Raw genomic sequence first — 27,851 nt, 5'->3', positions numbered from 1 at the left:
CATGGACTCGGAACTCTTTCTGTAGGATGAGTCTTAAAATTAAAAAGCCAATAAACAGGAGGCGGGGCAAGATGGCAGACTGGTGAGCTGTATGTTTTAGTTACTCCTCCAGGAAAGTAGGTAAAAAGCCAGGAACTGCGTGGACTGGACACCACAGAGCAATCTGTCTTTGGGCATACTTCATACAACACTCATGAAAACGTGGAACTGCTGAGATCACCGAAATCTGTAAGTTTTTGCGGCCAGGGGACCCGCGCCCCTCCCTGCCAGGCTCAGTCCCGGGGGAGGAGGGGCTGTCAGCTCCAGGAAGGAGAAGGGAGAATTGCAGTGGCTGCTCTCATCGGAAACTCATTCTACTGATTCAAACTCCAACCATAGATAGACTGAGGCCAGACACCAGAGACTCTGAGAGCAGCCAGCCCAGCAGAGAGGAGACGGGCATAGAAGGAAAACAACACGAGAAGCTCCAAAGTAAAAGCAGAGGATTTTTGGAGTTCTGGTGAACACAGAAAGGGGAAGGGCTGAGATCAGGCCTTGAGGCGCATATGCAAATCCCGAAGCAAGGCTGATCTCTCTGCCCAGGGCACCTTTCCTTAATGGCCCTGGTTGCTTTGTCTATTAGCATTTCAATAACCCATTAGATCTCTGAGGAGGGCCGTTTTTTTTTTTTTTTTTTTTTTTTTTTTTTTTTTTTTTTAAATCCTTTTTGCTTTTTCTAAAACAATTACTCTAAGAAGCTCAATACAGAAAGCTTCAAAGAATTGAAATTTGGGCACGTCAAGTCAAGAGCAGAAATAAGAGAGCTCTGAGACAAAAGGCAATAATCCAGTGGCTGAGAAAATTCACTAAACAACACAACTTCCCAAGAAAAGGGGGGTGTCCGCTCACAGCCACCATCCTGGTGGACAGGAAACACTCCTGCCCATCGCCAGCCCCATAGCCCAGAGCTGCCCCAGACAACCCAGTGTGACGGAAGTGCTTCAAATAACAGGCACACACCACAAAACTGGGCGTGGACATTAGCCTTCCCTGCAACCTCAGCTGAATGTCCCAGAGCTGGGAAGGGGGAGCAGTGGGAATTAACAGAGCCCCATTCAGCCATCATTTGAGCAGACTGGGAGCCTCCCAACACAGCCCAGCAGCCCAGAACTGCCCTGGGGGGACGGCACTCACCTGTGACATAGCACAGTCATCCCTCAACAGAGGACCCGGGGTGCACAGCCTGGAAGAGGGGCCCACTTGCAAGTCTCAGGAGCCATACGCCAATACCAAAGACTTGTGGGTCAGTGGCAGAGACAAACTGTGGCAGGACTGAACTGAAGGATTAGACTATTGCAGTAGCTTTAAAACTCTAGGATCATCAGGGAGATTTGATTGTTAGGGCCACCCCCCCTCCCCGACTGCCCAGAAACACGCCCCACATACAGGGCAGGCAACATCAACTACACACGCAAGCTTGGGACACCAATGGGGGCCCCACAAGACTCACTCCCCCACTCACCAAAAAGGCTAAGCAGGGGAGATCTGGCTTGTGGAGAACAGGTGGCTCGTGGACGCCACCTGCTGGTTAGTTAGAGAAAGTGTACTCCACGAAGCTGTAGATCTGATAAATTAGAGATAAGGACTTCAACTGGTCTACAAACCCTAAAAGAACCCTATCAAGGACAGCAAATGCCACGAGGCCAAAAACAACAGAAAATTATAAAGCATATGAAAAAACCAGACGATATGGATAACCCAAGCCCAAGCACCCAAATCAAAAGACCAGAAGAGACACACCTAGAGCAGCTACTCAAAGAACTAAAGATGAACAATGAGACCCTAGTACGGGATATGAAGGAAATCAAGAAGACCCTAGAAGAGCATAAAGAAGACATTGCAAGACTAAATAAAAAAATGGATGATCTTATGGAAATTAAAGAAACTGTTGACCAAATTAAAAAGATTCTGGACACTCATAGTACAAGACTAGAGGAAGTTGAACAACGAATCAGTGACCTGGAAGATGACAGAATGGAAAATGAAAGCATAAAAGAAAGAATGGGAAAAAAATTGAAAAAACTCGAAATGGACCTCAGGGATATGATAGATAATATGAAGCGTCCGAATATAAGACTCATTGGTGTCCCAGAAGGGGAAGAAAAGGGTAAAGGTCTAGGAAGAGTATTCAAAGAAATTGTTGGGGAAAACTTCCCAAATCTTCTAAACAACATAAATACACAAATCATAAATGCTCAGCGAACTCCAAATAGAATAAATCCAAAAAAACCCACTCCGAGACATATACTGATCACACTGTCAAACATAGAAGAGAAGGAGCAAGTTCTGAAAGCAGCAAGAGAAAAGCAATTCACCACATACAAAGGAAACAGCATAAGACTAAGTAGTGACTACTCAGCAGCCACCATGGAGGCGAGAAGGCAATGGCACGATATATTTAAAATTCTGAGAGAGAGGAATTTCCAGCCAAGAATACTTTATCCAGCAAAGCTCTCCTTCAAATTTGAGGGAGAGCTTAAATTTTTCACAGACAAAGAAATGCTGAGAGAATTTGCTAACAAGAGACCTGCCCTACTGGAGATACTAAAGGGAGCCCTACAGACAGAGAAACAAAGACAGGACAGAGAGACTTGGAGAAAGGTTCAGTACTAAAGAGATTCGGTATGGGTACAATAAAGGATATTAATAGAGAGAGGGAAAAATATGGCAAACATAATCCAAAGGATAAGATGGCCGATTCAAGAAATGCCTTCACGGTTTTAACGTTGAATGTAAATGGATTAAACTCCCCAATTAAAAGATATAGATTCGCAGAATGGATCAAAAAAAATGAACCATCAATATGTTGCATACAAGAGACTCATCTTAGACACAGGGACACAAAGAAATTGAAAGTGAAAGGATGGAAAAAAATATTTCATGCAAGCTACAGCCAAAAGAAAGCAGGTGTAGCAATATTAATCTCAGATAAAATAGACTTCAAATGCAGGGATGTTTTGAGAGACAAAGAAGGCCACTACATACTAATAAAAGGGGCAATTCAGCAAGAAGAAATAACAATCGTAAATGTCTATGCACCCAATCAAGGTGCCACAAAATACATGAGAGAAACATTGGCAAAACTAAAGGAAGCAATTGATGTTTCCACAATAATTGTGGGAGACTTCAACACATCACTCTCTCCTATAGATAGATCAACCAGACAGAAGACCAATAAGGAAATTGAAAACCTAAACAATCTGATAAATGAATTAGATTTAACAGACATCTACAGGACATTACATCCCAAATCACCAGGATACACATACTTTTCTAGTGCTCACGGAACTTTCTCCAGAATAGATCATATGCTGGGACATAAAACAAGCCTCAATAAATTTAAAAAGATTGAAATCATTCAAAGCACATTCTCTGACCACAATGGAATACAATTAGAAGTCAATAACCATCAGAGACTTAGAAAATTCACAAATACCTGGAGGTTAAACAACACACTCCTAAACAACCAGTGGGTTAAAGAAGAAATAGCAAGAGAAATTGCTAAATATATAGAGACGAATGAAAATGAGAACACAACATACCAAAACCTATGGGATGCAGCAAAAGCAGTGCTAAGGGGGAAATTTATAGCACTAAACGCATATATTAAAAAGGAAGAAAGAGCCAAAATCAAAGAACTAATGGATCAACTGAAGAAGCTAGAAAATGAACAGCAAACCAATCCTAAACCAAGTAGAAGAAAAGAAATAACAAGGATTAAAGCAGAAATAAATGACATAGAGAACAAAAAAACAATAGAAAGGATAAATATCACCAAAAGTTGGTTCTTTGAGAAGATCAACAAGATTGACAAGCCCCTAGCTAGACTGACAAAATCAAAAAGAGAGAAGACCCATATAAACAAAATAATGAATGAAAAAGGTGACATAACTGCAGATCCTGAAGAAATTAAAAAAATTATAAGAGGATATTATGAACAACTGTATGGCAACAAACTGGATAATGTAGAAGAAATGGACAATTTCCTGGAAACATATGAACAACCTAGACTGACCAGAGAAGAAATAGAAGACCTCAACCAACCCATCACAAGCAAAGAGATCCAATCAGTCATCAAAAATCTTCCCACAAATAAATGCCCAGGGCCAGATGGCTTCACAGGGGAATTCTACCAAACTTTCCAGAAAGAACTGACACCAATCTTACTCAAACTCTTTCAAAACATTGAAAAAAATGGAACACTACCTAACTCATTTTATGAAGCTAACATCAATCTAATACCAAAACCAGGCAAAGATGCTACAAAAAAGGAAAACTACCGGCCAATCTCCCTAATGAATATAGATGCAAAAATCCTCAACAAAATACTTGCAAATCGAATCCAAAGACACATTAAAAAAATCATACACCATGACCAAGTGGGGTTCATTCCAGGCATGCAAGGATGGTTCAACATCAGAAAAACAATCAATGTATTACAACACATTAAAAACTCGAAAGGGAAAAATCAATTGATCATCTCAATAGATGCTGAAAAAGCATTTGACAAAATCCAACATCCCTTTTTGATAAAAACACTTCAAAAGGTAGGAATTGAAGGAAACTTCCTCAACATGATAAAGAGCATATATGAAAAACCCACAGCCAGCATAGTACTCAATGGTGAGAGACTGAAAGCCTTCCCTCTAAGATCAGGAACAAGACAAGGATGCCCGCTGTCACCACTGTTATTCAACATTGTGCTGGAAGTGCTAGCCAGGGCAATCCGGCAAGACAAAGAAATAAAAGGCATCCAAATTGGAAAAGAAGAAGTAAAACTGTCATTGTTTGCAGATGATATGATCTTATATCTAGAAAACCCTGAGAAATCAACGATACACCTACTAGAGCTAATAAACAAATTTAGCAAAGTAGCGGGATACAAGATTAATGCACATAAGTCAGTAATGTTTCTATATGCTAGAAATGAACAAACTGAAGAGACACTCAAGAAAAAGATACCATTTTCAATAGCAACTAAAAAAATCAAGTACCTAGGAATCAACTTAACCAAAGATGTAAAAGACCTATACAAAGAAAACTACATAACTCTACTAAAAGAAATAGAAGGGGACCTTAAAAGATGGAAAAATATTCCATGTTCATGGATAGGAAGGCTAAATGTCATTAAGATGTCAATTCTACCCAAACTCATCTACAGATTCAATGCAATCCCAATCAAAATTCCAACAACCTACTTTGCAGACTTGGAAAAGCTAGTTATCAAATTTATTTGGAAAGGGAAGATGCCTCGAATTGCTAAAGACACTCTAAAAAAGAAAAACGAAGTGGGAGGACTTACACTCCCTGACTTTGAAGCTTATTATAAAGCCACAGTTGCCAAGACAGCATGGTACTGGCACAAAGATAGACATATAGATCAATGGAATCGAATTGAGAATTCAGAGATAGACCCTCAGATCTATGGCCGACTGATCTTTGATAAGGCCCCCAAAGTCACCGAACTGAGCCATAATGGTCTTTTCAACAAATGGGGCTGGGAGAGTTGGATATCCATATCCAAAAGAATGAAAGAGGACCCCTACCTCACCCCCTACACAAAAATTAACTCAAAATGGACCAAAGATCTCAATATAAAAGAAAGTACCATAAAACTCCTAGAAGATAATGTAGGAAAACATCTTCAAGACCTTGTATTAGGAGGCCACTTCCTAGACTTTACACCCAAAGCACAAGCAACAAAAGAGAAAATAGATAAATGGGAACTCCTCAAGCTTAGAAGTTTCTGCACCTCAAAGGAATTTCTCAAAAAGGTAAAGAGGCAGCCAACTCAATGGGAAAAAATTTTTGGAAACCATGTATCTGACAAAAGACTGATATCTTGCATATACAAAGAAATCCTACAACTCAATGACAATAGTACAGACAGCCCAATTATAAAATGGGCAAAAGATATGAAAAGACAGTTCTCTGAAGAGGAAATACAAATGACCAAGAAACACATGAAAAAATGTTCAGCTTCACTAGCTATTAGAGAGATGCAAATTAAGACCACAATGAGATACCATCTAACACCGGTTAGAATGGCTGCCATTAAACAAACAGGAAACTACAAATGCTGGAGGGGATGTGGAGAAATTGGAACTCTTATTCATTGTTGGTGGGACTGTATAATGGTTCAGCCACTCTGGAAGTCAGTCTGGCAGTTCCTTAGAAAACTAGATATAGAGCTACCATTCGATCCAGCGATTGCACTCCTCGGTATATACCCGGAAGATCGGAAAGCAGTGACACGAACAGATATCTGCACGCCAATGTTCATAGCAGCATTATTCACAATTGCCAAGAGATGGAAACAACCCAAATGTCCTTCAACAGATGAGTGGATAAATAAAATGTGGTATATACACACGATGGAATACTACGCGGCAGTAAGAAGGAACGATCTGGTGAAACATATGACAACATGGATGAACCTTGAAGACATAATGCTGAGCGAAATAAGCCAGGCACAAAAAGAGAAATATTATATGCTACCACTAATGTGAACTTTGAAAAATGTAAAACAAATGGTTTATAATGTAGAATGTAGGGGAACTAGCAGTAGAGAGCAATTAAGGAAGGGGGAACAATAATCCAGGAAGAACAGATAAGCTATTTAACGTTCTGGGGATGCCCAGAAATGACTATGGTCTGTTAATTTCTGATGGTTGTAGTAGGAACAAGTTCACTGAAATGTTGCTATATTATGTAACTTTCTTGGGGTAAAGTAGGAACATGTTGGAAGTTAAGCAGTTATCTTAGGTTAGTTGTCTTTTTCTTACTCCCTTGCTATGGTCTCTTTGAAATGCTCTTTTATTGTATGTTTGTTTTCTTTTTAACTTTTTTTTTCATACAGGTGATTTGAAAAAAGAAGGGAAAGTTAAAAAAAAAAAAAAAAAGAAAAAAAAGAAAAAAGACAAACAAGGGGAAAAAAAAAAAAAAAAGATGTAGTGCCCCCTTGAGGAGCCTGTGGAGAATGCAGGGGTATTCGCCTACCCCACCTCCATGGTTGCTAACATGACCACAGACATAGGGGACTGGTGGTTTGATGGGTTGAGCCCTCTACCATAAGTTTTACCCTTGGGAAGACGGTTGCTGCAAAGGAGAGGCTAGGCCTCCCTGTATTTGTGCCTAAGAGTCTCCTCCTGAGTGCCTCTTTGTTGCTCAGATGTGGCCCTCTCTCTCTGGCTAAGCCAACTTGAAAGGTGAAATCACTGCCCTCCCCCCTACGTGGGATCAGACACCCAGGGAAGTGAATCTCCCTGGCAACGTGGAATATGACTCCCAGGGAGGAATGTAGACCTGGCACCGTGGGACGGAGAACATCTTCTTGACCAAAAGGGGGATGTGAAAGGAAATGAAATAAGCTTCAGTGGCAGAGAGATTCCAAAAGGAGCCGAGAGGTCACTCTGGTGGGCACTCTTATGCACACTTTAGACAACCCTTTTTAGGTTCTAAAGAATTGGGGTAGCTGGTGGTGGATACCTGAAACTATCAAACTACAACCCAGAACCCATGAATCTCGAAGACAGTTGTATAAAAATGTAGCTTATGAGGGGTGACAATGGGATTGGGAAAGCCGTAAGGACCAAACACCACTTTGTCTAGTTTATGGATGGATGTGTAGAAAAGTAGGGGAGGGAAACAGACAGACAAAGGTACCCAGTGTTCTTTTTTACTTCAATTGCTCTTTTTCACTCTAATTATTATTCTTGTTATTTTTGTGTGTGTGCTAATGAAGGTGTCAGGGATTGATTTAGGTGATGAATGTACAACTATGTAATGGTACTGTAAACAATCGAAAGTACAATTTGTTTTGTATGACTGCGTGGTATGTGAATATATCTCAATAAAATGATGATTTAAAAAAAAAAAAAAAAAAAAAAAAAAAAAAAAAAAAAAAAAAAAAAAGCCAATAAACAACATGCATACGGGGACAGTGAAAACATTCACAGATAGTGTGATTGCACTCACAAAAACAATGAAACACACAGTGGTTTCTCCAACCCGCGTCAAGGGCAAATAGGTTCCCCTTTCTTATGCTCCATCTAGTCCTTGAAATAACATCACCATTTTAGTTTGCTTCATATCTAGGTATCACTTTCTCTTTCAGCTTTTTTATTTCTTTGCAGTTGCTAATTGTCTTTTATCTTGCCGAGAGAGGAATTCTACACCTTCTTCACCATTATTATCTAAAATAGTCAAGCTCCTGAATCCTGGTATTTGCTGAAAGGAAATCACTTTCTTCTCAAATATATTCTTAGAGATATCTGAGTTGTCATCTTTGTAGATCTTTCCCTTGTTGTATTACTCCCACGGTGGATAATCCCACCTCTTTTTCATAGATTCCTTTTTACTTATGTTGGGATGTTTTCCTGAATACAAATTTCTTTTTTCCACAGAGAGTATAGAGGAGGTAAATTTTCTGAGTCCCTGCCTATCTATCTATCTATATAATGTTTACCTTCGTACATGATTGATAATTTAGCTAGGTATAGAAGTCAATATTTAAAATCATTTTCCCTCAGAAATCTGAAGTCACTGATCCATTGTATTTTAACATTCAGAATTCAGATGAGAAGATTTTTGTCAGTTTGATTTTCAGCCCATGTTCCCAATCTCCTTTTAGGTTTCTCCCCTTTGGAAGCTTTTTGAAACTTCTCTTTATCTTTGGGTTCCAAAATTTCATTCACATTCTTTGAATTCCATGGGCCATTTCAATTTGAAACCTTGAGTTTTTTCAGGCTAAGGAAATAGTATTCTATTTTTTACTTCATTTCTTCTCCTTTGGTTTCTCATTTCTCTTTTTCTCTCTGTGAAATCCTTCTGGATGGGTGTTGATCCTATAGAATCCACCTCTTTGTCCTTAATTTCTTTTCTCTTATTGTCAAGGACTTCTCTCCCTATCCCATATCTGGCAGGTTTCCTGATCCCTATCATTTATCCATCTATTGATTTTTTTCAGACAAATCATTTCTATGTACATAAATTAATTTCTAGGTGATCCTATTGTTTTTTTTTTCCTACTAACATATTCTTGTTTAATAGTTGCAATAACTTCCCAAATCTCTTTAAGAGTAGTCATAATAATATTGTAAAACTCTCTGCTGTTTTTTAAAAGACCTATTTGTTCCAGGCAGTTATTCTGTTTATTCATTTTTTTCTCAAATATTAGTAATCCATGATTATCCATGCATATTTACAGATAAAGATTAGGTTAATTAACACGGGTAGCTAGTGTGGGTTCCCTCTGCCACCATGTTCATCTCTTTCTCCCCACAAAGATCTCCCCTCAGTAGGAGGGCTGATGGTGGGTTTTGTGATGATTAGTAAAGAGGACCAGCTGTTGAGCTAGTCAGTTCTAAACTAAGAAATATTAATCCTCAAAAGCCTGCACCACCCTACCTTACCAGGGTAGATCATTTAAGCATTTAATTTCTTTAGAGAGCAGTTCTCTGGGTTTAGCTTGGTCAAATGTTATTGTAGCCTACTGCTCTATGATAGAGAGAGGGTGGAGGAAGTTTTACTTTATTTTCTTTAAAACACCAACCTTTGCCTTCTGTAGAGGTGGGAAATTCTTCCCTTTATAATCCTGAGTTATTTTAAGCAGATCAAAATATCCTTAAACTTGACAGATGTGCTGTCTCCAAACACAAAATGTCCTGTGACCTGATGGGGAGCTGGATATTTCTACCTGTTCATTATTCGCATGTCTCCTTCAGAGTCTGCCTCAGTCCTAATTGCCCTTGTGGAAGGGCAGGGCTCTGAGTCATGGCTGACCTGAGACTGCTTGCCTAGGCTTAAATCCCCACATTAAGGCTGGAATGCTCTAACAAGAGATGCCCCACAAGAGGACAGCATTCCAATGGTGCGTGAATGGGAAAATGTAATCTGGGATAGATATGGAAAAACAAAAATGTAACTTGCAAAGTTTGTTAAGAGGAAGGATTTAAATGGAAGTCCGGGCCAGAATTGGGGGGGGGGGGGGAGATAAGTACGTTCCTCGAATCCTAGGAGGTGCCTTTTGAAATTCTAAACAGAAATGTTTAAGGCAAATGAAGAAGGACTAGGCTTTTGAAACAGAATTAACCTCAGGGAACCACTAACTCTAAGAAGTATTAGCTGAAAATCTATGCCATTTACAGCAAGGTTTAGTTCAATGTATGTTGGGGGCATATGCCAAGCAATTTCAAGATTTATGACCGACAACTTTGCTTTTTTGTAACACATCTCTTGGGTGCCCAAGCCAGAGGCAGAACATTGGCCTCCATGAACTAATTACTTGCTCTACGATGATAATTCCTAATCTCAAGGAATGAATGTGAGAGCATGGTGTGTCGAGAAATTGATCACTTGGGACAACTGAGCCACAGAAGTGGGGGTCTCTTCCTTCATCCCTTCACACTATGCTGCATTCTAGGAGAACAAGCCATCCAAAAGAAGGACTGCTTTCCCAAATGTCACGGGAATATTCCTGCCCTGTGGTAGCAGAACTATTTTCCATGCTTATCTTTCTTTGAGACTGTCTCACCATTAGATTTTATAAAAGGCAGTCATCTAAAAAGAAACTTAGATTCATATCAAAGCTCAGAAGAGATTTCTGAGTTTGCACAAAGGTGATTTTGATGTTGTTTTAATCAATCCGATATGTTTTGGGAACATTTCTGCCATGTCCTTACATTTTCTGTGTAGTAGGGGTGATAGGAGGTTTTCTCTCTTCTGCTGGAGCTTTGGAGAAAGTCTGTGACCAGTCTGTCCTTATTTGCCAAAACCTCCCATTTGTGTGTCGTGCATATAGTGCATGTAAGGTGGTACTAAATTCTGTCCCTTTCTTCTGGTTTGAACAGAAAATTAAAACCTTCTTGAGTTCAAGTGTATTTTTTGGTTCAGACTGTAAACACTATCAACACCATCAAGCTCTCAGCATGAGCTGAATACCTCCAGAAGTAATGGTTCTGGCAACTACCCACTGCCCCAGGAAAGGGTCAATGCATTTTAACTCATCTCTCAGCCTCCATGGCTGTTTTGGGGGTGCATGATGTAGCAGAAGGATGCAGATAGCCTTTAAAATCCATCAGAGGTCAATGTATTCCATTATATTCACAGTGCTTCAAATTCAGTTTTAACCTTTGATGAAATCTGCAGTGTTGGGATTTTTTATGCTAGAGCAGACACAGGAAATCACAGGTGCAACTCATTTTGGCTTTGACTTACAATCACTCTGGGTCCCTTGATTTTTTATATGAAATTCTCTCTTTTACTTGCATGTAAAGTGTCAGAAGTCTATAACTTGTCTCTGCAATGTACATTAATAGGCAATATTGATTTGTGGAAATTAATTACCAAAAAAGGAGCTCTCAGCACTTATCTAGCGTTTGGAAAGTTTTGAGGGCCCCCTTGTGGCTATAATATACCCGTGCTGAAAACTGATGAAAACCACTTATTTTTACTCCCTTTCTTTTATAATTTTGATTCTATTTCTTTGTTTACTTCATAGCTTTGAATTGTGTTTTTCATTTAGGATAGCATCAGCATAACTCACAGTATTCCAAAGGAGGAAGCAGAGATGGTAACTGGCATCAGTTTTAAGAAGAAAGATTACTTTTCTCTGATTATTAAAATTCAGATTTTATCACCAAGAAAAATAATAAATGCAAAGGGAGAATGCTTGGGGAAGTTCACAAAACAAAGGAATTGCAGTTGAGTTATTCTACTTCTTCAGGGATGCCCCCCTTATTTTTAATCCATATATTGATTGCACAAATGGAAAAACCTCCTTTAGCAGCCTCTAGCTACACTTATTTTGAACATCTTAAGGAGTATTTTCAGATTTACATATAGCAAAGGAAACCGGGAAAATAAGCATCCCCAATTTGAGTGTTTAAAAATACCTAAGAAATGCATGTTGAAAGCTATTACCTCTCTTATGCTTTAATCATGCCTGAAGAAAAGTATTTGCAACTTAAGGTCACTGTGCTCAGCACTTGAATTGATGAAGAGAGAACCCGAGGCAAAGTTTAGACAGAACAAATTGATTTTCTTCTGGAGGATTTAAATTAGCATGCATATATTTTTCTAAATTTCTGTCATTGCCTTATTAATTAAGCAGAATTACAGCAATGCTTTGGAGCCCATTGCAGCTGAAAGATCCCACTGAGTGTCCATTTGGTAAGCTGGGCTTCTGGGAGGAACTTTAGCATGCTATTATCACAAATAAGTAGATTTTAGAGAGCGCCTGATTAGGGCTCTGTGTTACTTCCAGCATAATTTGGTTTCCTCTATATCAGTTTGTGGAGTGACACTGGCATCTAATCACAAATGAATCACTAACCCTGACTGTGGTTCCTAGCACAGAGAAACATGTTGTGCATGGGAGCTAAAAAAGAAAAAGAGATGGTAAAATGAAAGAGAAAACCCCTGATGTTTGTGCCTAGATAGAATATATGAAAGATAAAGATGGTGTCTTGTGTTTTCCTCTTCAATGCACAGGTGTAATTAGCACCAACAGCAGTTACAAAGCTAGATGGGGAGTGAGAATGGAGGCTGTGGTGCACAGGTAATGCTGCCCAAGATGAGATACCAAGCAGCAATCACTTCATTATTTAGGAATTGTAAAAATTTCAAGCTCTAACCCCATCCTTCTTGATCTTGCTTAATATAGAGCTCTTGTAATGGACAAGGTCATTTAAGAATATGCATAAAAGTCTACAAGGGCAGTATGGAAAGAACTTGGAAGCCATCTTGAATAAGCGCCCACTGGCCAAAAATTGGATAACCTGAGTATCAGTAAGGATAATAACTGCATCAAAAAGGATAATATTGAAACTCATTACGTATATTTAGATTCATGAGTTCATAATGATACAAAAACAAACACACAAACAAAACCATTTAGAGGTTTCTAGGAAAGCAACCCATTATTTTAAAAACCAGGAAATAAAATGAAAGAATCAAAGATTTATCTGCCTTTCCTATATGAACTATACTTCAAACCGACAAATAGTTGTTAAGGGAAAGTTTCTCTTTATAGAAACATTGCAGCTAAAAAATGAAGAAGAAATGATAGAATCAGAACATCATCATTTTGCAATCCCGTAATGAAATAAATAGATCTAGACAATGATCATAACTGATGATTAGCATCATAAAAGTAGAGTCAGCAAGACATTCTGTGCCTCCAGATTGAAGTACAAAACACTGCCTACTTAAGAATGAGAATTTATTATTTCAAAATGATTTTTCCACAACCTTAAATATTACTTGAAGGTATATCCATATCCTGGCATTTCTGGCTAGTTCTCCTGGCTCCTCTTTTGCAGAGGATTACAAAGAGAAAATAAGAGCTGTTACACAAATCCATGAAACTTCCAAACTATAGAACAACGTGTTCATTTCATGTTTTCTTTCCAACTCCTAACTATGGTAGAGCAAAACAAGATAGCATGGGGGTAATCAAAGGGTGATTACACCGTCAGCTCACTGAGGTCAGGAAACTATTTGGCATGAAATACATAATCAACAAATATTTTGGAATCTACTAATAAACTAAATGTGTTTGGGGGCTAAAGAAGAAAAACAGAAGTCCCAGCGCCACCACTCCTTAGTTGCTTGACCTTGGGAAAGTCCTTTCATATCTCTGAGCATCAGTTTCCTCTTCTGTAAAACTGGGATAAGAATAAGTCCTTTGTGGGCTATGACACAGTCTTGTAGTAAGGATAAAAATGGAATAATAGATGAGAAAGTGGAAAACTTTAGCATGTTATACAAACAAAAAAAGGCTCTACAGGTTTGTCTGTTTTTATATTGATGCATCTTGCTTAATTAAAATTTCACTATATTTTTGTAGTTTATAAGGCTCTGATATTCATAGAAAAAGAGAAAATGTTGAAGTGAGGAGTGTGCACATTTGGTGAGGATCTGCTATGTGTCAGGTACTGCTGGGTCACTTATATTCATTATTTTATTCAATAATCCCCACAACCCTTTCAAGTAAGCAGTCGTACCCCAACTATTTAGATGAGGAAAGTAAAGGTTCCCAGAGGTCCCATAAACTAACCAGGTCACACAGAAAGTGAGGTGGGACTTAAATTGGAACCCAGGTCTTGCTGACTTCAAAGCTATCTTCTTTCTACCATCCCTTAAGTAAAGTTTCTGAAATGTAAAAATTATGCACTCCTGCTCTATCCAGAGGAATAGAGTTTGACTCATATGTTTCTTGAATCTCCTCATCTGGAAAAAAAGCCTGTGGAACAGCCAACTTCAGGATCCAGCTACTTCCTTCGAACACTTAGTTCTGAGTCTTTGCAGCATTGTGTGCAAGAAAAAGACCTACTTTAAAGCCAGAAGGAGAATTATAGCATTGCATGCACTTTGGCTTTATCTGAATTATCTTGCATAGCTATTTCTAACCATCCTTTATTGTCCTGAGATTACTATAGTTTTTGGTATTTAGATTCCTTGGGAGTGTTAAAAACTAATTCAATTGCAATAGTTCTCCCTTGTCTCTAATATCCTTCCCTCAAACTGAAATTTGTTATGCAGTTTTGCGGGTGTGTTGAGCTCAAGAAAATTGTTTCTATGACTTCATTTATGCTATAAATATCTAGATGACCCTCTGGACTCATCCATTCCCATGGCTGAGACTAGCCAGGAGCCCTCTGAACCTCTTTCTCTGTCCACCTGCAGCCCTGCCATTGCTGCCTTCCTCATCTCCCACTAACTATCCACAGGTAAACACAAGTCCCTCACCTTGTGGAGCTCATTTGGGAGCACTGAATTCAACAAATTCCAGGCCACTGCACCCTAAAGTCACAAACTGCATCTCTAAGACAGCTTGACTCTTCAAAAGACGCTGGAAGCAACTGCCAAAACTAACAACACTTTATGAAATTACAGACATCACCTAAAAGCCTGGGTAACTCAAAAGGTTGTTTTGATGACTAAATTGGTTAATACAAGTACAGCACTTGGACGTAGTAAGTACTCAAATGTTAGCCGTTATTATTACTGTTATTAATATCAATTTTCATTTCACATGGAACCTTCTACATTTTAAGTTAGCTTGTCCCTTAATCTTTGCCTATAAGATGACCTCCAAAGCTCTCTTTCTTTAAGAAGTGGCAAGGGGTGGAAGCAGATAGGAATCTCTCAGGTGTTTTGTTTTATATACTGAAATGTTTGCCCAGTACTGATAGCAGAATATTAAAAAATCCTAAAACAGATTAACCATTTATGTAAAAACAAAGCAAAATCTGAACAGGGATGAATTAAAAAGAAAAATTCTTCTGATGTTTCTGGAGAATCTGAATCGAAGCTGCCAGATACAGACCTAAATATTGGAACACTTGCCTCGCTCTTAAATATCCTGCTTTATTTATTTTCCTTTCCAAATTGGCTGGTTCTAAACAATCACAGCAGAGACACTGCATCACTTCTACTGTGTGTAATTCCCCCATTCGCAAAAAGCAGCACCTGAGAAATTAGCTAAGAAGAGAGCATGGCTGAACATGAATGGCTGATAACGCAATCTTAGTGTACTATCTGGTGTTCTGGTTTGCCCGGCTGGGATTAGAGCTGCAAGTCAGACTGAATTGGGCCTTATCTCACTCTGGCGCGGCTCCAGGCTTCTGGTAGATACCCACATGCATCAACCACAGCTTTGCAGAGCACCTTGAGATGTCCTCATGCCCAAATCCCAGCGATGCAGTGCAAAGCAGGGCACCTCTGAACCAAATAATCACTGAAGTCCCTGAATAATGCATGAGAGCCGGACCCTCCCTGGCACATTTGAAACAGTACTGAGAGGAACTGTACTCAGCAAGATAGCAAAAAACAAGCCCCTGGTACATGCATTCCCTGAAATTTATTCTTGCAGCAGCCACTTGGGGGAAAGTGAAAGCAAATACGACAACCGCCCGAAAATCATGGCATTTTAGTGAGTCTGAGGCTCATAGGTTCCACGTCAATATAAAGCAGTGACATGACAGGATTTTAAATGTTATCATTGATAAACACACCCCTTCCTCTAAGGAAGTAAGGACCTGAATGGTCATCACTGAGAAATGGCCAATTTTATTTGAAAGCCTTTATTTCATCCTCTTGTTGGTTTGTTTAACATCCTAAATGGCTTGCCATAATTAAAGTTAGCTGACACCTAAGCACTGCAGGAAGACTGCATCTCAAGAGGAGTTTCTTTGAGGACTGGCACAGAATGTAATCAGGTGAGGGACTTGTGTTTTCTGATCCAGATGTCAGCTTTCATAAAAGCTGCAGCCCTGATGAGCAGGATTTGATTTCACAAATGTTAAGTTTCTAATTGGATATTCCAGCTGCTCATTAAATGCAAAAAACAGATCCTTTTGGAATATTTCCTCACCACCGTATCTCAACTCCCAGCCTGGCTGCCCTGCAGTGTCCACCTCAAGCCCATGCTCTGCCAGTGCACCTTGGCAGTCCAGACAGGGGCGAGCAGGGCCGGAGCCTGGCTCCCAGCCCTCTGCTTAGCCCTCAGCTCTCCGGCATCAAGGCCTAGTGGAAGGCTGCTGTCCTCTCCTCCACTGACTGTGGCGGTAAATGCTGACTTAATCTATATTTAGGTGTGTTGACAGTACATAGAAAAAATACGAAAAATAACAAAAATTCTCTTGACCCAGAAATTTCACTCCTGGGAATTTATCTTCTGCACAAATATTTATGACCCAGGATGTTCCTCAGATTATTGTTAATAATAGCTAAAAGACAGAGTCTGCCAAATTGTCCAAAACTAGGAAATTGGTCACACCAATTAAGGTACATCCATAATTGGAACCTTATGCTCTCATGGAAGACCATTGTACTCTTATGGAAGAATATTAAATAAAAAGGAAAAATGTTTAAAATATAATGTACACTATAATCTCAAATTTGTAAAATACATATGTAAAAATATACACAACTATATATACATCTGTATATCTATAGGTACCTGACTTAATCAGAGTGAGGTGATTATAGGTAATTTTTCTTTTTTACTCTCCTACATTTCTCACATTTTCTATAATGAAAATGTATTGCATTTCTAAACTGAGTGATAAAAACAATCAATGATTAAAAAGAAAAAAAAAGCAAGGCCAGCTAAATCCAAGCTATTATCCCTTTAAGTTAGCAAATGCACTAGTAAAGAAAAGGATGAGGTTCTCTCCTCCGGAGGGTCCTCTCACCTCTGTCTTGCCAATTGAAAGAACCAAGTAAAATAAAAATGCCCTAGCCGAAGGAGTCTGACTGCTTTGTAAGTCACTGTGAGTGGGGAGATAATGGAAACCCAAGTGGGCCATGTGGCTCCTGCGTGAGGTGAGATAACAACATGTGCGCATCTCTATTTTCTCATCATAATGCTGGACATCTTGGAACCAAATGCTCTGACACGCACTATTGTCAGCACCGTAAAGTTCTTTATTATGATATTTAAAATTCCCAATTTCCCATGTGCTTAGAAAATCATTCTTTAATCTCTTAATTTGTTTGCAAGGCTTGAATAAAAGGCCTTTTCATCACTGTGTCAAAGGGCAGTCTGATTGTTAAGCTCTAACTACTGCAATTCCCTCTATCAGATACAGTAGAGTGCAGATAATACTCTATTGAAATAATGAAGAATTGGCAAGCCATATGAGTGTGCAGTGCTAACAAGAGTCAAGAAATTAACTCCACTCTGAGCGTTTGGAAACTGACTCCAGCACACAGTGCAGCAATACAGAGTGGGGCTGAGGATCACTTTTTTAAAATGCACATTTAAGATGTCCTGGTTGCCTGTGTCCACTCCGTGGTAAGAACAAAAAATCTCCTTCAGATGCCACCCAGGTCTGCTTCATAATTGCTTACAATGTTCTCTGTGACACTCTCCCTGAACTTTGGTAAACTATGTTATGTAGGGAAAACCCATTGCAAAGTCCACACAGTGAGCAAAGTAAAAGAAATTCATTATTTCCCATACAGTTCACAAGGTCTAGGCTAAGGGAAACCATTAGTCAAGGCCACCCTTGTTGGTGAAGGCACCAAAAAGTTCAGTTTCCCGGGGGTATCACCATCAGAAGGCCTGAGACAAAAGCTGATAAAATTCACATATTTATTCATCTCACAAACACTGAATGACCGAACATCCAGTATGTATATGGTCATGTGTTATATACTATAGGAGATGAAAGATGAGCGAAGGCCAGATTCTCTCTTTCAGGTTGTCTAAGTCCTGTTCAAGTGATGAGACTTGTTCACTGATCACTGAAATGAAGGTAAAGCATTAAAGTGCAGTTTTCAGCTGGGAGAAATCCCTTTCGCTGAGAGCCTCGTAGAAGGCTAGACAGAGGAGTTTGTACCCATCCCAGTGTCTATGAATGAACTGGCCTCATATGGAGATATTTTGTTGCTTGGTTTTATGAGGCTTAAGCTGGTGGTGGAAGGTGGATATTTTAAACCTACCCTGTGAACCTATCATTAAGTCCTTTCGGATGGTTCTTATTTGATAAGCAAGTCATAGCCTCATAAAATACTTTTTTAATCATCACAACCAAAGTCATTCCAGTGACTTGTATTCATCATTCAACCATTTTGATTAGGACAGTACCAGAGCTAGTATCTTTTCTAGTGCAGTATTGAAATGGAAAGATTAGATAGGAGGGAAGAAGGAAATATGGAGAAGTGTTGTAGAAATGTAATTGTCGTAAGAAACTGAAAGCAGATCAAATTGAAAGTAAATTTAGCACTTGAAAGGAGATTTGGATGCAACAATAGTTTGAATGTCCAATGCAATTTATTTGCTTGCTTAATCTGAAACTGCCAACACAACCAATGCACAATAACCAGGTCGAGGACACATGACACATTTAAAGGAAGAGTCTCTAAAGTCCACTACCCAAGGGCTGACACAGGCAGGCAGGCACCTTTAATGATGAGAGGTAGAGGAGTCTGGTCGCAGGTGGCATCAGTGGAGTATCTGCAGCCCTCGAGCGGAGGTGCTGGTTACAGTGCAGCGGCGGGGACGACAGCAAGCCTCGCAGCCCAGCACGGGCATTGGAGCCAGGAATCAGCACGACTAGGTGTCAGTCTGCCTCTACCTGATGCTCGCTGAAGTGGTATCTGCACTGGGTATTTATGCCTCAGAGTGCCCCTCTGGCAGGTGTCATGCCAGTCCATATCATATTCTTGGTCTGGTCATCACGGGTTCCAAAAACAGGAATTTCTTAATTTGTTTACATTCTATTTGTGGTCAACTTGTTTACAATGTTTTGAAGATTCAAGATCATTAATATCATTTCAATACCCATCAAGGAGGAAAAAGTAGTACAGAGAAAGCTGACAATAGGACCAGGGATGGAATAATGATAGAAAGAGTATATAATGTCTCTTGAATCTCTACCTGATTCTTATTAACCTCCACAGTCTGCATTGTTCAATGCTGGTCTTTTACCATGGCTGGTTTTTACATATTTAAGTCCATATTTTCTGGTCTCTACATATTTAAGTTCATATTTAATTGTTGCTAAATGAATCTTCCTAAATCAACACTTTTCCTATTTGAGCAATTCACAGTTGCATTCAGAATCCATAACAATTTGGCCCCAACATCCTGCTCTTACATAAGCACCTCTTCCAATCATTCATTTATTAAACAAACATCTAGTGAGATATGCAAAATCAACTTGTTGGTCCAGTCTAGTCTCTCTGTTCCTTAAATGTTCTTTGTCTACTCCTTACCTCCATAATTTGGTAATGCCTTTTTCTACCCTACCACCCTGTCCCCTCATTGAGGGCATTTGAATCATTTTTATGTCCTCCATAAGAGCAGTTCTTTACACAAAGCAAACCCTCAACAAGCATGTGTTAATTAGATGATTTGCTAGTTAAAGATGGGAACAATTATATAATAAATACCTTAGTGAAACATAGGTTCTTGAAGCAGTAGGTAAGAAAACCAGTAAGTTTAGCGTTTAAAAAATAACTGTAATTGCTACTAATTACCTGTTGCATGAAATATCCTACTTTTTACCTCTCAGTTGTATTGACTCTCTCTGCATATTCACATTTTGCACAGATTTTAGACATCGAAAAATAATTTCAGATTATCTTGGGGGGAAGAAAAGGAACACATATTTATCAAAGGCAATTCTGACCTTAGTTGTTAAAATATACTTATCTGATTTAATGATACTTTTAAAGCTTTTTCTTTTACATGGCAATCTTTTATTGAACATCTACTATGAGCAGGACTTTGTGTTAGAGACATAAAGGCTAAGATACCATTACCAAAAAGGATATTTAAAAGGTAGATGTGACTGGGACAATCACACATAAGTAACAGATGCCTTAAGTAATGTAGTGAACCTATAGGCTGGGGAAGTCAGGGAAGATGGATGCGAGCCTTGAGCTGGGCCAGGCAAGATGGCAGGATATCAATGAGCAAAGGAAAAGGTAAAGATAATCAAAGTAAGGGGGCAGGAATGCCCTTGCGCTGTATTTAGAGTATTTTAAATATGAATTGCAGCAGAGCAAGATACTAAAGTGGTTCTAAACCAGCCATGGAAACATGTGCTTAAGACATTATTTCCTAAAATTATTAGTGAACTAACTAAGGCCTCCTGTTCCCTAATCATCTGGTGTAAAGAAAGGTATTTGCCATCACTCTGTGGCCACAAGAACTACATTTCTAAAGAGCTGCATCTGCCGTACAGACATTCTTAAATGAATTCACACAAGATCTCAGTGAAGTGGATGGCAAACGGAGGACTGCTGACAGGATGCTGTCACCAAGGCAAACAAGCTTATTTGTCTTAGGGATTGTTCTGATCCAGGGAGATTGGTAGAATATTCCTTTAACTCAGTAGCTGGCATTTCTCTCATTTTACCAAAACTGTTAGTTCCCTGAAATCTCCTTGAGGACAATGTCTTATTAATGTCTGAGTCTTTATGGCTTTTCCCCAGTGCTTGGCAAATAGAAGGAGCTCAATGAATGTTTGGAGAATTAACAAACGAATGGATAGATTGAAGGGAGGAAAGAATAGCTTACCTATTTATTTTGCCAAAAACTGGGGAGAGTTGAGGTTAACTGTAAGGACAAATATATGAACAGGTGATAGTCTGTGCATCTTCCAAGGAACAAGAGTCAGTGAAAGCCTTCCAATTGGTGGCCACGACAGCCCTTGTTTTCCTTCCCCTCTATTCTTTGTTTTACCCTTCTAAAAATAATTTTTCTGTCCCTTCAGTTGAACAATCCTAAGAAAGAATGTTCCAGATTTCAGTAGTACCAAACCCTTTAAGGGCTTTCATTACAGACTGAATTGGTAATAAAAATAATGAAGCAGAAGAAGAAAATGAGTTTCTGTTGCACTGGCATTGGGAAGAGGTTTGTGAAACTGCAGCAAAGCTTGTTGGGTGTGTGGCCTGGAGAGAGACATAATTTCATCAATGACTTTTTGCAGCTTTTCTGTCTGAAAGTAAAGAAGCAAAGATACATGAGAAGAAAATATTTAATTAATTAGATTATTTTTTCCTTCCATAGTTGGGTGTTCTTCAAGCCTATTGGTTTATTTTCACTATTTTTCTGACTTGCTGTTTTGACTCCTCTGCAGGATTGAAACAGACCAACAAAAAGCACAGGAGACTTTGGCTGACATAAGCATTTCTCAAATGCTATTAGATAGTCAGTGGCAGAGCCATGACACAGGACAACTTTGTACTTATTAATATAAATCTTCCACTGGTACATTTCTTTTTCTTGACATCACAATTAGTTTCGGTTATGGTTTGGCCCCTTACCTATTTGGCTGGTAAAACCTGTAGTCATTTGGGACTTACTTTATGCATATAAATATCATCTTGTTTGGCTAGTCATTGTTAAATGCAACGATAAACTGCATAAAGTTAAATTTGAAACCAAGAGCATTTTAAGCCAAAGCCAGTTTCAATCAGCTTTGACATTACGTGGATTTCCAGTAGAATGAAGGCACCAGAAACTCCATGGCCAATTTTGCCAAGTGCGGCAAAGGAGCTCCACATTCTAGGAGCTTCCACTTGAAAAGTTGTCACTGACTTTGTATCTGGCAGTTTTGTGACTGCAAAGCCCTCCAGCTTATCATTATTTTTAAGATCTGAAAATTGTCTAAATGAAGTTGAGACTTGTCAATTCATTGTCATCAGATTTTTTTGTTGTGTTTAAATACTTTTGTATGTTTTCTGTTTGGTCGAATTTATAGGGAAATTAAAAATTTCCCGTTTGTGGTCCTTTTTGACCCCTTGCAAATATCTTTCGGATTTAAACTCTTCTGACCCAATGTGTCTAACATCCTGAAACACGCTGGATTGCATCATCATCATTACTATGGTATTTATATAATAATTATGCAATTGTTTTGTGAAATTAAAATCAGTTTCTGCTGGTAGAATTGAAATGTGAACAAGTCTCAACCTAGGACCAAAGTAGAATTAATAATGGCATGTCATATAATATTCAACAACAATAATATCCTCTGTGAGCAAAACTTCACTGTCAGCATTTCCTCATGAAGCCCAGAACCTGCATCAGTAGTTTTCCACTTTCCCTACTGACCTTTGGGAAACTTTCTTCCACTGATGGAATTGTCATTCCGTCACAGTGGAAGACAACAGTGTAATGTACAATGGTGATTGGCAAAGGCTAGGGCTCAGGTTGACCCGTTCTTGGCAGTTTCAGTAAATTCCTCCTGCTGATTTAAAGAGAAGTATGTGCAACTCATGATTTTTGAGGTTTCTTTAGCACATTTCAAAAATGTCTGCCTTACTTAGTGGTGAGAATTGACATTTAAAATAGCAGAATATAGAAGATATATAGTTTTGGATATTATAGTTCATCAATTCCTTTTAAAAAGCAACTTAAAAAGCATCAACCCTTAAATTCCATATTCATTTCATTGCTTTTACCAAGTATGTATTTTTTTTTTAATCCAGTTTAGCTTGGCTAAATAGAACCACATTACCACGTTGAATTTTTTTTCCATGAAATCACAGGTTTCTCTCTTCATAATATAGTGACTAAAAGTATTTTTTGAAGTAATTACTACCAGTGTGACCTCAGTTTATTCAATTCTAAGTGAAAAAATAGTAAGGCACACTCACCTCATAGACTTGTTGAAATAAACTATATCCTTAGCACCGTGCCTGAGATAGAGTAAGGCTGCATCTTCATTGGGCTCTCATCCAAAGTGAAGGCATCTGGCATCCAAGAGTTTCAGGGAGTTTGTATCCAAACAAAAATTTTATCATTGGAATTTAAAACAAAATTAGAAAACCTCTGCCCCTAAACTTTGAAAAAACTATTTTTCTTAAATAGTATGGGCATAAATCTGTTATGCTTGAATATGTGACATATCTCCATTAAATTTAGTGTAAGGCTTTATCAATTTATTCTTTCTTCATATGTTTATTAAGCACCTCTATAGGACAGGTTTCCTTCCTTGGGAATTAGGATTGTGTTTTCTATTGATTTAATTTCTCTCTTGAGGTTCTCATCATCTCCATTGACAATTAGTTCACACATGCACATATACAAAGGTTTCTTTTCGCTTTTCTCTCTTCATTCCTTTTAAAGCAAATGATAAAAGTTCCTCACCAATCCTGATATTCAGAGTGTAGTGGCAAAGCCCCTATTTTCAACATAGAACATATCCTGATGTGAATACCTCAATCTTTAACAAGAAATGAAAAGGAATGGGTGTGTGTTTTTAGAATAAAGGTGAGCAGAGTGACTTTCCACCTCCTCCAGTTCGTGATTAGTTTCTCGTGCAGGTTTAATATGCCCTTTGATTTAAATATGAGTCAGAAGGCAACTATTTAACTGTTAGGGCAAATATATGCCCTAAAAACATAAAGGAATGATTGAGGTAAGTGATGTCTATGATTGCTCCCCTTACTAACTCAGATATTTGACAAAATATGATGTGATGCAGTGATAACCAATATTAGTTCCTCAACAGATTCTCTATTATATCTATCAACTATCTATCATCCGTCTAATCATTTATCTATCGTCTCTATCTCCATCTATTATCTATTGATGTAGCATCTAGTGATGTAGCATCTATCTAATCTATCCATTACCTCTCTGTAATCTATTTATCCATATGTGTGTGTGTGTGTGTGGGTGTGTTGTGTGTTTATTTTAGTGTGAAGTTTCTTTGAAGAGCAGGCACTGAGACGTATCCAGCAAAAATGACCTGGTTTCATCCCTGCCCTCCAGATGCCAGACCGAGGGCACAGGCATGCTGAGTAATTGTAACTGTTGGTCATGTTGAGGCTCTCCTGGCAGCGGTACCTAGCCTGACCCAGCATCAGGCCTGGGTCCAGGATTCTCACAACACCAAGTCCTTTATACAGATGTGAAGGCGACATGGTGCTCTTTTCAGAACTTCTCAGGATCACTTTGTCTGCCCAGGGGGGCCTCTCAGTTAATAGAACAGACTTCATTTTGGGAGATAGCCCCCCTCCATGAGGCAAGGAATGAACTGGGATTGAAGGGGGATCAAACTGGCTTCTGCAGAAGCACAAAAGGCCAAAGTGGGGTCTTGGAATTGGAACAGAGCTTGGAGGTCACATAGCCAACTGATCCTCAGTGAGATGCTTTCTATAGCTTCTGTGACAAATGGACCTCCAGGCTCTGCTGGAGCACTCCTGGTGTTGGGGCTTGTTGCTTGAGGCCAGGACAGGCAGGCCACTCCACTGGAAGGCTGCTCAAATTATGAGAAGTGTTTTCCTTACTTTGAATCTATATTTGCTTTCTTCTAAGGCCTACTGTGTCTTCTGTTTGTCAACTTGTCCAATTCTCTTCCTGTCGTTTTACATTTCTCTTGCCATTTTCAACCAGATGTACCCTGATCTTTACCTGGTCATTCCAAATTCAACCATTTATAAGAAGTATTTCTTCTCAATGTTCCTTTAGGCATCATTAGATAAGAGATGTGATTCTAGTAAACATAGCACCTGGCAATCAATAGGTACTCAATAAATACTTGTTATATTTTTGTTATTCAAAAACCAATATGATATGCAGGAAAACATAGGAGCTTTGAAATCCAATAGACCCAGAATAGAATGTGGTTCAAGTGTTATCTTGCTCTGGAATCTTGGGCTATGTTGTTCACTTTTCTGAGCCTCTGTGTCCTTAGCTTTTTCTTTTTTAAAAGTAATAATAAAACCCATTTTACAAAGTTGAGTTAATTATCATCAACACTAGCATCCATAAAGCAGCTACCATAGTTCCTAGCACATAGCTACCCAGTAAATATTAATCTCTACACCCCAACCACCCTCCCCCAACTCCATCTACCTTGTCTACTTAACCAACCTCATAATCTAGAATAGCAGTGTAAAGCAGAAGGAATAGGATTAAGGATAATTGGGGTCCCACATTGTCTTCTTTGCCCTGTGACCTTGGATCAATTGCTTCACTTCCTTGCATTTTTCGCTATCAAATAGCTACCAGTCTACTACAAAGATTTGCTTGAAGGATCAAATAAAATATCGGATGGGTACTAACTTTTAGAAATCATGGTGTGTTCTCTAAATGTAAAGCATTGTTAATGCCAGTAGTAATTCATCACTGAATCATTGCAGACTGAATGAATAGGCTATTCCCCCACCTCACCTCACCTCAGCCTGGAGCAGGGAGGAGAAGCCCAACAAACCAACTTAGTATGGTTCACGCGTCTTTATGGAAACATACGCACATACATCTGACGGGCACTTATCCAGGCAAACAAACTCTTGTGAACATCTGGCAGAAGAGCCCACTGACTAAAGGCGTATATAAAATTACAGAGGTTCAGAATCCCAGTGTTGTCAAACACTGACACACTTTCTCTAATTTCTTCCAGAAATTTCTATTACATCACAATGTTGCGGGATCCGGTGTCGCGTTACCTGAGTGAGTGGAAACACGTCCAGAGAGGGGCGACGTGGAAAACCTCTCTCCACATGTGTGATGGGAGAAGCCCCACGCCCGATGAGCTGCCTACCTGTTACCCCGGGGACGATTGGTCTGGGGTCAGCTTGCGCGAGTTTATGGACTGCAGCTACAACCTGGCAAACAACCGCCAAGTGCGCATGCTGGCTGACCTCAGCCTGGTGGGCTGCTACAACTTGACTTCCATGAACGAGAGTGAGAGAAATGCAATCCTGTTGCAGAGCGCGAAAAACAACCTGAAGAACATGGCGTTCTTCGGACTCACCGAATTCCAGAGGAAGACACAGTTTCTTTTTGAGAGGACATTCAACCTCAAATTCATCTCCCCCTTCACGCAATTCAACATCACGCGGGCTTCCAACGTGGAGATCAACGAGGGCGCCCGCCGGCGCATTGAGGAGCTAAACTTCCTGGACATGCGGCTTTATGAATATGCAAAAGAGCTCTTCCAGCAGCGCTATCATCACACCAAGCGGCTAGAGCACCAGAGGGACCGCCAAAAGAGGCGAGAGGAGCGGAGGCTGCAGCGGGAGCATCGGGGCCACCGGTGGGCAAAAGAGGATGGGGCCTCAGAGGGGGCTGTCACCGAGGACTACAACAGCCAGGTGGTGAGATGGTGACCCCCTGCCCTCTCCTCTCTCGGGCAGGGGAGGACAAGCAGGAGCATTAACCTGTTGCATTGCCTTGGAGAGTGTGCAAGATGGGCCGTTCAGAGGACAGCTGGCTGTGTGTGGCTTGATTTGGACTTCTGCTTCCCCTTTGTCTTCCTTTTGGTCCATCTGGAGATTGTCCATCTTGGTTTTCTTTCTTTCCTGACATTTTTCAATCAGTGATATTAAGAAGGATAAGATGTGTCTAACACAGACCGCTTTAGAAGGTCAAGGAGAGAAGTACAAAAAAAAAAAAAAAAAAAAAAAAAAGGGAAAAGAAATAGCCCCTGCCATCTCCTTTGTAGTGTCATAGAAATAGTTTGAGTAACTGGAACCTACAGAGACACAGAAAAAGCACCACATTTGGCTTGGATGTTTTGCTTGGATATTTTGTTTACTGTCTCTGTAATGGAACTATTTGTTTGCTTAAAGAGTGAGAAAGAGAGACCTTTCAGTGCTTAGATGAGATTTTAAGCCAACACTCACTTGGGCATTGGTGCTCTTCTATGAACTGTATTGATAATTGCTAGAGACAAGCGTCCTCCCAACCCCCTGCACCAAAGCCCTAAACCATGCTTCCTCCCCCATCTTTTGGGGAACGAAGGGCACAGGGGGTTGTGACTCCTGAGAACTGAACATTGGTAGAGACATTTGGGAGTGAACTTGATTATTTACTAATGCATAAGGAGATCACACTCTACCATGTTTTCTTTTCAATGTGAGGAAGGAATGATAAATTAAGGGGGAAAATAGCAGGAGGATAACTCTCTATCTAAAATTTCCAAACTGGCTATAAAACCTTAATTTTTAAAGGAATATTTCAGAGTTTTACCTTTTTAGAACAGTCATCTTTTATATGGCACTGCCAAGTTTGAAATTTCACTATCATAGAGGAAAAGACATTTAAGAAGAATTTGGCCTGAAGAATAGGCACTTGGCTAACATGTGTACAAAATATATTCAAAATTCATTAAATGCATTATAACTCTGATTTGGGCCACGAGACACGGAACACTGTTAATGGGAGGATTATCCCAGAAGTTTAGAGACTCTACCTCCCAGCATCTTGCATGTCTCTAGCCCGATCTTTTTTTCCTGTCACTGCACCACCTTTATCTGTTGCTAGACTGTGGCCATAGCCAGCAAATCAGGTTAGAGTACGTAAAATGGACAAAAAAAAATGTGCTACGTTGCCATGT

The 27,851-nt window shown here is 39.5% G+C and overlaps 1 protein-coding gene across 1 annotated transcript in view; it reads left to right on the top strand.

The window, feature by feature from the left end:
- HS6ST3 (heparan sulfate 6-O-sulfotransferase 3) overlaps positions 1–26,922 on the top strand; it is a 709,424-nt gene extending 682,502 nt beyond the window's left edge. The window contains exon 2 of the mRNA XM_037800542.1: positions 25,914–26,922. Within this exon, the coding sequence (XP_037656470.1) occupies positions 25,914–26,622 (709 nt within the window). The 3' untranslated portion in view covers positions 26,623–26,922. The remainder of the gene's footprint in view (positions 1–25,913) is intronic.
- The last annotated feature ends 929 nt before the right edge of the window (positions 26,923–27,851 follow it).

This window comes from Choloepus didactylus, chromosome 12 (assembly GCF_015220235.1).
Source record: "Choloepus didactylus isolate mChoDid1 chromosome 12, mChoDid1.pri, whole genome shotgun sequence".
NCBI classification, from domain to species: domain Eukaryota; kingdom Metazoa; phylum Chordata; class Mammalia; order Pilosa; family Megalonychidae; genus Choloepus; species Choloepus didactylus.
The sequence above is the reverse complement of the archived record's forward strand: the minus strand, read 5'-3'. Positions and strand labels throughout refer to the sequence as shown.